The sequence below is a fragment of the Sphaerodactylus townsendi genome, unplaced genomic scaffold (genome assembly GCF_021028975.2).
Source record: "Sphaerodactylus townsendi isolate TG3544 unplaced genomic scaffold, MPM_Stown_v2.3 scaffold_713, whole genome shotgun sequence".
NCBI lineage: Eukaryota > Metazoa > Chordata > Lepidosauria > Squamata > Sphaerodactylidae > Sphaerodactylus > Sphaerodactylus townsendi.
This window is the reverse complement of record NW_025950928.1, coordinates 1-12,488: the sequence shown is the minus strand read 5'-3', so window position 1 is coordinate 12,488 and position 12,488 is coordinate 1. Positions and strand designations below refer to the sequence as shown.

General features: G+C 42.0%; 1 protein-coding gene across 1 annotated transcript; it reads left to right on the top strand.

Moving 5' to 3' along the window:
• Nucleotides 1-5,201: 5,201 nt before the first annotated feature.
• On the top strand, nucleotides 5,202-7,553 carry LOC125425534 (katanin p60 ATPase-containing subunit A-like 1; the record flags this gene model as incomplete). The annotated part of the gene is made up of 2 exons (XM_048483122.1): nucleotides 5,202-5,381; nucleotides 7,418-7,553. Coding segments are annotated over exons 1-2 (286 nt in total), but the record flags the coding sequence as incomplete, so codon positions are not given.
• Nucleotides 7,554-12,488: the final 4,935 nt, after the last annotated feature.

Below are 12,488 nucleotides of genomic sequence, written 5' to 3'. Positions count from 1 at the left end.
GCGGCCCACAGGGCAGCCTTCGCATACAGCACACCACTTCCCCCCCCTTTGATCCTCTCAGCTGCCGTCGCTGTTGAGAAGCCAGGGGACACGCCCCCGTAGCCATGGCGATGCATCCAGGGATGGAGACCGGGAGGTGTGTACCCTCACCTCTCTACAGCGACGGCAGTCTAGAGGAGGTAAGGGGGGGAAGCCGTGAGCGAGTTTTGAAAGCAGCGTTTTTGCACCGCTTGGGGGTGGGTGCCAGCACGGCGCTGCAGCAGTGGCAGCTGTGCGAACAGCGCCCCAGAGAAGGTGTTTTTACTGTCCCTAGGATGCTGTTTTCTGCCCGTGCAGAAACAGCCAGAGATAAAACATGGAAATTGCACTCTTCTGATATTTGGTTGTCCTCTTATTGTGTTGATTACGAGATGCCGGTGACATGATCGCAGGACCTGATGGGAATTCTAGCTGTCAAACAAAATACATTCTCACAAGCCCCAAGCTGAGAAGGCTGCAATAGCGTGATTGCGCTGCGAGGGTGACAAGGTTATATTTCATTGTTACTAGAACAGCAGAGATAAAGCAGATTTTGGTCCTGGCCATTGAAGGTAACCATAGAAATAGAAACCAGCCAGTTCTGTGCTCATATGTTCAACCAGCCCTGAAAGCAGTTCTCAAGACAGCTGCTTTTATTTCCAAGGTTGGTGTTGTGTATGAAAAAGAAGCTCTCTGCCAGGTGAGCACAGGACTGAGTAGATACATTTGGAGCTATCATTTTCAAGGCCTCCGAGAGTGGCCTGCTTGGCTCCCTTTGAAGTGTTCTTTGAGCCCAAGAAGAACCAAGCTCTAGTTGTGCTTCCCGCTGTTCAACTAGCAATTCTGAACTAGCAATTCTGAACAGCAGCAAGAAATAATCCCGCTGTGATTCCATCAAAATGTCTTCCCCCCATAGTGCAATTGAGCCTGTGAATGGAAGACTGTAGATTTGACAGAGCCAAGGAGAAAGGACGTGTTTTGCATGAGCAAAACACGTTAACCAGCCGTTCATGTTGGGACTGATAGCTCTTGTGGTGAGGTGCTGCATGAACTCACTTTCTGGCCGAATCCCCTCTGAGAAATTAAATGCAGATACATCCAGGTTTCAAAGAATCGGCACCTTTTCATCACGGATTCTCCCTCCCCACTGCAGCATGTTTCTAGTGAAGACATCTATGTCTATCGCGGATTCAAACAATGTTACACTCCCCACAAACATGCAATCGGCTTGGCAGGTCTATAATGATTGGCTGCCATGCCTTGTCGGGGTGGGAAGCGTTTTGCGTGGAAAACATGCTAACGTGCTCAATGTAGGCACATAAGCACATATGCACAGTATCCCTGCCTATCCAGCTTTCTTCTGAGTGGCTACCATTCTCTCGTGCACACAGTTCAATGTTAGCCTCAGCCGGTGTGAAACAAAAAAAAAGGCGCCCACATCGTGCACAGCCCGCCGCGCTCTGATTGGCCAGAAGCCCCCATGTCACTCTCTATGGCGGGAAAATTGAATCCACATTTAACCCCTGATCCTCCCCACCGATCTGGATTGGAGACGTGTTTTTTTAAAAGGTGTGCATCCATGCAGGTTCTTAAAAAACACGTGATAAGGGGGAGAGGGAGGGCCAGAACCGGTATGAATCCGTGTTCGGAGGTGCAGCTATGTGGAGTTTGTTGTGAAACCTGGATATTTCGCATGAGTATCGCACGATTAATCGGCAGTGGGGATTCCACCTCTGAAGCTTCTTGGCTCTGAAAAATGGAGCCAGTTCCAGTGATATGGAATGGAATGGAGTGGGATACAGGTTCGCATTTGGATTTTTAATTTAAAAGTAAAATGGTTTATGACACTGGACATCTTAGCCACCATGTAAACTGTTCTCACGCCTCACTGTGGGCAAATTCCAGATGAATAAGCATGCCAGCCTGTTTCAGCGAAACCAGCAATGTGCTGTGTGCCTCTCAAATGAGTTTTTTCCCCTTCCCCCCTTTTTTTTTGTGATAGAAGCTCTGGCAAGCCAGAGCCTGCTATTAGATGAATGTCATCCCTGCAGTTTAATCTGCTTGCAGAAGACAAATCCATTTATCTTCTGTGGTTTTTACCTTCAATTTTTGGGAGAACTTTAGCAAAATTAAAACTGCCATTTAAATGCCAGCTGTGAAGTAAGGCTGTGAACGAGTGTGATTTAATTACCCGTACGTGTGCATTGGGGTCTGCATCCAAAAAGTCCTTAAATAGCTACGGAGGTAGCAAGTGTTAATGGAAAATGTAGGCACAGTCAGTCCATTATGTCAAAGAACTGAGGGAGAGTACAATTCTTGAATAATTGCATTTTCGGTTGATTTGGTTTTATAAGTCGCCTCCATGTCATTATTTCAATGTAATTCCCCCCCCTCGCCCCGCCCCCGAAACACTGTTTCTGAAACAGGCAAAACTTAATTTACAGTTCAGATAGCTTTTAACTGGTTGTTTTATGGCAGTGGTACTTTCTGCAAGATATTAATTGCATAAAGTCCATCGTGACGTACAATTTTAATTTCAGCTAATTTGATTACCCTGAAAATGCAGCGTGTCTTCAGAAAGCTCTTGTTAGCACGTAATCCGATCTCATGTTTGCAGTGGAATGAAAGAAATGCAGTAACAGCAGAATCTTTGATGAGGAAATAAGATGGCAAATGTGCTCCTGGAAGGAAGGTTTTAAATCTAGTCCTGTGCTTTGCAAAGGGAGTATGATTCTTACAGTCTCAGCTGTAGTCTTTCTCGGAGCTGACCAGTATGCTTCAAGAGCTATATGTGGTTCTTGAACAGGGTTATAATCAAGAATTCAGCCATTATCAAAGGGTCCTTCTTCCAACTCCTGATAATTCCAATTTCCCAGAGCCCCAGATTGGATGCTGGGAAAGAGAGTGTGTGCAAGTGGCAGATGGATTTAAAACTAGCAAGGCTCTTTAGGTGCGAATAATGAGACAGGAGAAAACACTTTTGGAGCAGAAAATTGTAGGAATCCCTACCGTCAATAAATTGTGTGCTATTCATGCCAAAAACCGCAGTTTGAGCAAGGGCTCCCCACCGCTTACGTACCGAATCCATCTTTATCCTGGTTCTGTTGCTAATTCCACCCCTCATTACGGACCTGCATGGATGTGAACCTTTTCAAAAAACACACGCCGAGCCTGGATCCGAAAGGGAGGGACAGGAGTCGAATGTGCGTTTGTTTTCTCCCCGTTGGGAGTGGTGCGACGGCTTTCCAGCTAATCAGCGTTCAGTGGGCTGTAGCCACGTGGAAACTAGGACACGTGGACATGTAGTCATGTGCAGCCTTTTTATTTTTTTGCTGTGCTGGGCATAGCCACGTGGAAACTAGGACACGTGGACATGTGGGGACGAGTGGATGTGCAAACGTGCACACGTCCAGACGTTCAGCAAATATTGTTCATATGTACCCACGTTGGAACATTAAAGTGAAAATAAGAATTATGAATTTTTAATCGGGACGAAGTAATGTTCCCGCTCCGACCCAATAGCTAATGAAAATGCCCAGTGCCGCCACGTTATGACATAGTGACTTCACCACGTGGCTGCTCGCGAAAAAATAAAAAAAAGTCTCAATAGCATGACTGGCCCCAGTCAAGACAAAGGGAAGAACACAGCTGGCTGGAAGCGGATAAACTTGTCTGTTACTTGAATCCACATTACTTGAATCCTTGATAGAAATTGAGCTCTTCAGTGGAGTGGGAAGGGAGAATGTGAGATGAAAAGGTACTGTTTCTTTTGAAACCTGGATGTATCCATATTTAATTTCTCTGTGGGGATTCAGCCATTGTTCCAGGCTGAGTGGTGGTTCAGGAGAAGGGAAGAAGTGAAGGTGGGGCAGTGAATAATAGACCAGGCCATTGTCTTGTGTAGCTCTGCGAAATACAAAGGTTTGTTTTAATGTTCAGCCTTTAGATATTGGCCTCTTGGGGAAAGGACTGTGGCTCAGTTGTAGAGCGTCTGCTTTGCCTGCAGAAGGTCCCAGGTTCGATGCCCGGCATTTCCAGTTAAAAGGATCAGTCATAGGTGGTGTGAAAAACCTCTGGAGACAAGCTGGTGAGCCGCTGCCAGTAGGTGAAAACAAAACTGGCCTGGGCGGACCAGTTGGTCTGTCTGTCTGTCTGTCTGTCTGCCTGCCTGCCTGCCTGCCTGCCTGCCTGTCACATTTGTTAACTTCCTTGTTAGCTCCACACACTTGCAGTATAATAATGCCTGATGTGAAACCCACAGAAGTCACAGTTTAAAAACTCCAGTTAGGGTTGCCAATAATAAAAGCTCTATCACTCAAAATGCAGTCCTAAGTAAAGCAAATTGCCTCCTGAAGATTGTCAGTGGGGGGGGGGCCGCGTGCCACCTGCCTCCCTAGAGAGCCTGTTCCCCTAATTGTGGGGCTGCTATGGAACGGGGGGCCCCCACTCTCACCAAACGAGCATCTTTAATTGATGGAACCCAGTCCAGTCAGAATTGTTATCTCCCTGGCTAAATCAATCGTCTAATTCAGTATAGCACAGCTTCATGTGGTCACTCTCCTGGTTGCCCTTTGGGGTTTAAAGAGCGGATTAAATATTCCTTCAGCAGTAAGTACAAGAGTGGAGCACTAGAGGTGACAACAGTTCCCTGCCCTTCCATCAGCAGCTACCTATGTCCTCACGGAATGAATGAGTGCCTTCTTCATCAAGCAGATGCAACTTTTGTGTGTGTGTAAAATGCCATCAAGTTGCAGCTGACTCCTGGCAACCCAGTGCATAGGTGTCAAACTTGCGGCCCCCTGTTATGGACTACAGTTCCCATCATTCCCATGCCAGCATCATGCTGGCAGGAGATGATGGGAATTGTAGTCCATAACATCTGGAGGGCTGCGGGGTGCGTACCTAATACCGAAACAGGGATTTTCAAGGCTTGAGACTAACAGAGGTGGTTTGCCACTGCCTTTCTCTGCATAGTGAGCCTTGTATTCCCATCCAAGTACTAACCAGGGCTGACCCTGATTAGCTGCTGATATCAGATGAGGTCAGGCTAACCTGGGCCATCCAAGTCTGAGCAGAAGTCACGTAGACCTTTGAATATAGCACAAACGGCTTCAGGCAGTTAAAATCCACACTTGATTCGGTTTGACTGGATTGCTTGTATGAGGGCTTCTTTTGTTTATTCAGTTGTTTGCATTTAATTTTAGGGAGTGCTGATGGTTGGTCCTCCAGGGACTGGTAAAACCATGCTTGCTAAGGCTGTTGCTACAGAATGCGGGACAACCTTTTTCAACGTCTCTTCCTCTACTCTGACTTCTAAGTACCGAGGTGAATCTGAAAAGTTAGTCCGCTTGTTATTTGAAATGGTAAGTCTCACTTCTGCTCTGCCTCCTAAGCAGAGATCAAAACTCTTGTAACTAATTGTCTCAGAAGCCAATTAGGTTCAACATGCTCTGGGATTATTGTAAAGCTCTCAAATGATTGGCCTGTATCTAAGTGCACCATTTAGAAAACTTAAGAGCACTTGAGTTTTCAGAAGAAGGAGTCGCTGGTTTCCACTGATTTGTGCACTGCCATCCACTGTGTCTTCCACATGGAACTTAGCATTTGGGGTCATTGTGCCCCTCAGCATAGCATTCAAAATGGGGGTGTGCTGTAGGAGAGGGGAAATTGGCAGAAACAATGTATGTGGATCCATCTCTATTTACCTTTCAGTTTCTAACAGAAGTATCTACTCTACTTGCATGCCATTCACTTATCCGTTCAGTATATATGTCCCAGTCACATAGTGAAACAGTTGACCCAAACTGCACTACTGTACTTACACCTTTCTCTGCAAGGAAAGAACAACCCAACTTTGCAGATATATATATTTTAAAAAACAGCAGTTGAACACTACTAAATTAATACATACCGTATATGCAAGTGTAGTAATAGGATTGACCCGCATATAAGTTGAGGCACCTAATTTTACCACAAAAACTGGGAAAACTTATTGACTCGCGTATAAGTCGAGGGTGGGAAATGCAGCAGCTACTGGTAAGCCCTGATTCCCCCTTTAAATCCACTCAGAGGGGGACGGTAATTTAAAGGGAGAATCTGGGGAAAATTTGAGGGTGCCTGTCAGGGGAGGAATGTTTATGTTAGCAGTACCAACATTTCAAAATATCTTTAGGAGATCCCCCTGATGATACCACCCAGGTTTGGTGAAGGTTGGTTCAGGGGGGCCAAAGTTATGGACCCTCAAAAGGTAACCCCATCTACTATTAGCTCCCATTGGAAACAATGCGGGATGGGGCATCCCCTTTAGGGGTCCATAACTTTGGACCCCCTGAACCAAACTTTACCAAACCTGGCTGGTATCATCAGGAGTGTCACCTGACGATAGCCTGAAATTTTGGTGCCGCTAGCCTAAAAACTGCACCCCCTGGCGGCCGACAAAGTAAAAACCCTAAAATAGTTTTCAAAATACACCTCAGTCACGTATAAGTTGAAGGGGGCTTTTTCAGCACAAAAAAATGTGCTGAAAAAGTCGACTTATGTGCGAGTATATACGGTAACATTTCAGCAACTCAGCCAATGACTAGGTGTAACCTCAGCTTATGGGTTCTGTGGGGCAGAACTTGGAAGGAGTTTGCAACAACTAAATTTTAAACAAAATGGTTTATTTTTCCTGAAGATATAACACTTATCAAACAACTTAACATAACAATTCAAGGTCCAGTTTAAGTTTCATTTCAAGTCCTTCCAGTTACAGTTCAATAATGCTAAGTCCATTTCTTCCTTCAAGTGGGTACAGAGGCTTGGCATACTGGATTTGAGGTGATGAAGGTCCCTGAAAGAATTCTCACCAATTACATACACAAAGCCCTTAAACAAGATGTTAAGAGCTTATAATAATCAATCAAGGTCCCAGCCTGCTTCCTCCAACTTCATAAGTTCTGTAGCCTTCTGCTTCTCTCAGTCTCCACCCCTTTCTGGGCCATCCCATTCTTAACACAGAAGTTTCATAGGCAGGGCTCATCCCCTCAAACCAGAGTGCTCACAGTTATGGTGAGCTCAAAATTTGTTGCCTACATTTCTCTTGGGTTTTGTTTTCTTTGGTTTATCTGATTTGAGGGGTGAACTGATAAAGTGCTATTTTCTGGCACGTCTCCCTGTTTTGTCTTTTAATTTCGTATGTCATTTTAAGATCAGAGGCCATGGTAAGTTCTACAAAAGATTGTTAAAACAGGTCCTCGGTTTAGAAAACAGATGTGCAGATAGTGCTGATAAGAGGTTGTCCCAAGGCGGCATGTCATATTTGGTGAACCGCTGACTCCTGCTGCCATTAAGGGTCTGGAATGTGGTTTTATCTCATTCATTTTTCCTGTGTGTAAGTAACTTGTTGTCCTTGTTCAAGGCTAGATTTTATGCACCAACTACCATTTTCATGGATGAAATAGACTCTATCTTCAGCCGCAGAGGCACCTCTGAGGAACATGAAGCAAGCCGCAGAGTCAAGTCTGAGCTTCTTGTTCAGATGGATGGTAAGCAGTGTTGGTTGACCTCTGCCAATGAGCTTCCCTTTCACTTTTGTACATTAATGATGTGACTTGCTTCCGAAAACGTGCAAAGCCAATCAAAGAAGTGGCATCTCTTCCATTTTAATTTCTTCAACTTTTTCTCAGAGTTTGGAAAATGGCTTTCCAATTCAACAGAAATTAAAATCAGAGCATTTTCATACTTATTTTCCCACTTGCAAGACAATTTTTCCTCATTAACAGTATTTGTTTTATCACAATCACAGTTTTTTATTGGCATAACAGGCAGACGACCGGTTCAGTTAAATAAACATCAAGGCCAAATAAAATGTTCAGTTTAATGAAACATGGCTAAAAAAAGGGTAAAATAATGAAACAAAGTAAAAAATAAAAGCTACAAGGAGTCCAACCAAGACTTTATGTGGGTGCAGTCTTATAGCATAATATAAAAATGATTGTGACAATTTCAGTTATTTTGGGATCGCAATTGTTCAAGGTGCTTTAAGAGAGTCCGGACGTTCCTTCTTGTTTACTAAAAGAGGATTTAATAAGTTGGGTCGAATATTTACATAAAAAGGTAGTGAAGGAGAACATGAGAAATAGTTTCTACTGTTCACGGTGCCTGCTTTTGGTTGATCATTATTGACATTACAGCTAATATAAAACATTAAGGTTTTATGAAATTTCAAAGTACTCTCTCTTTTTGTGTAAGAGTGTTCTTTTCTTCATTCCAATATTACAATTCTGAGTAAAGAAGGACAAAGGCCACAACTTCCTGGGTCTATTTGTTTTTTTAGTAACACTTTTTAAATTAAAAAAAAATCAAAAACCAAAACATACACAAAGACAAACATTCACCAGATTATAAAGTACTTATTTCAGAGACTTGCAGTTTCTTCTGCACTGATTATTAACCTTTAAACCCTAAACTTACAGCACTTAGACATTAAGCATCAAAATGAAATTGAATCTCCAGCATCATTATTAATAAAAAGTCTCACATTTCTCTATTGGTTCTTATTTTAACAGAACTTAATTTTCAAACCACTATTCATTGATTTATTTTTTATGTTTTGTCTAGAAATTTTATCAATGGTTTGCAATTGTCCGTGAATTTAATTAACGTAAGTTCTTTTCTTTAAGAAAAAAAGTTAACTTGACTGCCTCGACCAGCTCTGATGCCTTTACTCACCGTTCTTCAGTTGTAGGTATAGCTAGAGGGTTTCTTTGTGCATACAGTAGTCTTGTTACTGCTGTTATATATAAAAACAAAGCTCCATGTGTTCTTTCCAGAGATCTGACCAGAAATCTTCACAGATAAGCCTCAGGTTTCATTTGTACATTAGTCTTTAAAATCTTCAGGATTATTGTATATACTGACCTTCAAAATTCTTTAGCTTTTCCACAAGTCCACCATAAATAGTGAAACATTCTCTTTGGATGTTCACATTTCCAACACTTAAAAAAAATATTTTATACATCTTTGCCAGTTTTGCTGGCATCATATATCAATGATGCATCATTTTGTAAAAGTTCTCTTTAAAATTAGAAGCTTAATGTTTGTTTAAGCCCCGTTGATCACTTATTCTGTCATTGTTCAAACTGGATGTTATACCCAATGTTAGTAGTCCATTTATCAGACATTCTGTTCCCCTTCTGTTTCCAATCTCAACAAAAGTTTGCACATGTTAGCTATAGCATATGCGTCATTTGTGCATAATTCCCTTTCAAATTCTGTTTTAGTTTCCTCAAAACCATACTGTTTTTTAGCTAGTTAGAATCTGTCCTGTAACTGTGCATGCCAATCACAATTCATACCTTTTGCCTGTAATTGCTCTCTAGTTTTAATTCTGCAGTCTTCTTGTCAACAACCAAGGATGTCAATATATAGAATCCATTTCTCTTCAAAAGTCATTTCATGTGTATATAGTGCATCTTATGGTGATAGCCACCCTCGGGTGTTTTGACAGTCAAAGTTTGAATTTATTCCGTATTCTTAATATAGCATGTCTCATATAGTGATTATTAAAATCCGTATTAACTTTAACTTTAAAATACCATGAAAAGTCATGCCAACCAAATTTCAAATTGTGTCTTTCTAAGTCCAGTAATCTTCTATTCCTTAATGTAATCCTTTCTTTCATCCAAATTAAACATCACGGAGCAAAATGCAGCTTCAAATCTGGTCGGGCTAGACACTCCTTTTCTTGCAGTAATTTATACTTAATTTGGAATATTTTCCTTTGCCACATAACACTTGTTATATCCTTCTGCTATTGTATGAATAAAGTGTCATGTAACAGATTTTTTGAAATAAGAATAATATTCTTGGCCCAATCTTCACAGCCAGACCCATCACTGGAACTGGTACAGTGGATGCCCCCCCGCTGGCACAACAGACAACTTACCTAGGCAGGCAGGCACTGGGTGGCTCCGTGGCAGCCGACTTGAGAAGTCAACGTCTGTACCCAGGCCCATGGTGCAGAAAGCTGTGCCAGCATGGCTGGGGGTGGGCCAGGGGGTGGAGCTTTAGTCAGTTTCCACTGCTTGCCTAGCCCCCATGCCGGTGTGAAGCCAGAACCCATGTCCGGCCTGCGCAGCTGTCTTGAGAAAAGATAGGTTAGAAACAAACTCCCAAAAAAGCATCAGACATCTGACATCAGAAACAAACAGAACATTTTACTGAACAGAATATAGAAGGTGACAGAAGGTGAACTCTCCCAAGGGAGAGGCACACTCTGGGTGCTCTCAAATGAGAGACACCCCCCCCATACGAAAGATCTTAGTCTTTATAGATACAAAGAATACATACGTCACACAATCATACCTGTAAATGTATCCCATAAGATCCATACCCCTTTCACATGCTATAAGCATGAACCTTAAAATCCCATTGGATAGTTTGCTTCTTTCTGCTACACAAACACTGCATGCTGTTTGCTCACGTCCCTCTGCCCATATGCAAACGGCTGCAATAAAACTAACTTCTGCCTTTTCTGGTTTCCAAGAATAACCAGTTTTCCTACTTTTCTAAGTTTGCTCCTGAAGAGAGATACCTCCCCAGGGTATGCAGGTTTTTACATACATTCTTTAGAACCATTAAACTTCCCTTTTCCCAGTTTGAAATGATTTAACAGATTACACAAACATTGATTCTGACAATTGTTCCATTTGATTCTAATAAATAGAATTATAGTAAAATACAAGTACATATGAATCTCTCGTTATCATTTCTGTGTTCATTTAACATATATATAAAAAGAAATACTTTTTAATTAATTAATCACATTCATTTCTATTCTAACCTCTGATCTCTTTTATGATTCTGTTTATTCATGTAGCTATCCCCTATAGCTGGTTCTGAAAACAAAGTTATAAAGTTTATGTCTTCTATCACGTATTTATCTTTGCTTGCCTGCATAATCACTGACAAGCTTCTAACATGCAGTTTGACCATCTGCTAACATGCAGTCCTGCTGGTCTCTATACAGAAACCCCATTTTGATTCTTAGAAATCTTTGGTTCATACAAACTTAATATTCCTTGATCAAATACAGTTTGTAGGCATTCGGCCCAGTTTCCACACCGGCCTTGGAGATATGCCACATTTTTCATGGTGTATCTCCGTTATCCCCTATGGGGGATTCTCACCAGGAGCTTCTGGGGGTTTTTTTTGGAGGGGGGGCTTCCTGTGTTGTAAGGAAACCCTTTGAGAGTGGGGCAGTGCTAGAGCGGCACCATCCCCTCCCACGCGCCCAATCTGGATTGGGTTGTTAATCCCTGAAATTCTTCCCGGAAGGGATAACTCATGTACTCCATTTTCTCCTTTTAAACTTCATTCCATGTTTTAAGATAATTGTTTTGGAGTAATATTTGATAATACCACACTAAGGTACTTCATCTCTTTTTTTTCTGTTTTAAATCCTGTTTTACTCATCAGTTCTATTTGGTCATGTCTTCTTCTATTTATGAATTTTAAAACCTGCAAAGCACCAAACTCTCTCAGTTCAGATCTCTTTACAGAGTTTTCTACAATTAACACCAAGTCATCAGCAAATGATCTCCATTCATAAGCCTCTTTCTTAATTTTTTATACTTTTAATCCTCTCTTATCATCTTATAACTTTATTTAGAACATCTAGCATGTGTATAAACAAGAGAGAAGAGAAGAGAAGGGGCAATCCTGTCTTGTTCTTTTCTGTATCTTACATGATTTTGTTCAATCTCCATTAACAATTTGTACAGTCGGTAGTATATAAATCGATTTCACCCATTTTAGAAAATTTGAAGTTCATCTTTTCCAACACTTTAAACAGACCTGTTCCAGTTGTCAAACACTTTCTCTGCATTCAAAAAATAATAATAATAATCAACGCTGCTTGTTTTTCATTGTGTTTTTCCAAATATTCCAGGACATCTATCACAGTTCTAACATTATTACTGAATTGCCTTTTAGGTTTAAAAAAACCCCTTACATTTGTCTTCCTGAATAAGTCTTTGTAACACAATATTCAGTCTATCTGCTAAAAACTTTTGAAAACGTAATCATTATTCAGTAATGATATTGACTTATAGTTTTTTGTCAAGGATGCCCCTTGTCCTTCTTTAGGTATTGGGAGCAGCAGTGGCGTAGTGGCTAAGAGCAGTGGCTAAGAGCAGGTGCATTCTGATCTGGAGGAACCGGGTTTGATTCCCAGCTCTGCCACCTGAGCTGTGGAGGCTTATCTGGGGAATTCAGATTAGCCTGTACACTCCTGCACACGCCAGCTGGGTGACCTTGGGCTAGTCACAGCTTCTCGGAGCTCTCTCAGCCCCTCCTACCTCACAGGGTGTTTGTTGTGAGGGGGGAAGGGCAAGGAGATTGTAAGCCCCTTTGAGTCTCCTGCAGGAGAGAAAGGGGAGATCTTCTTCTTCTTCTTCTTCTTCTTCTTCTTCTTCTTCTTCTTCTTC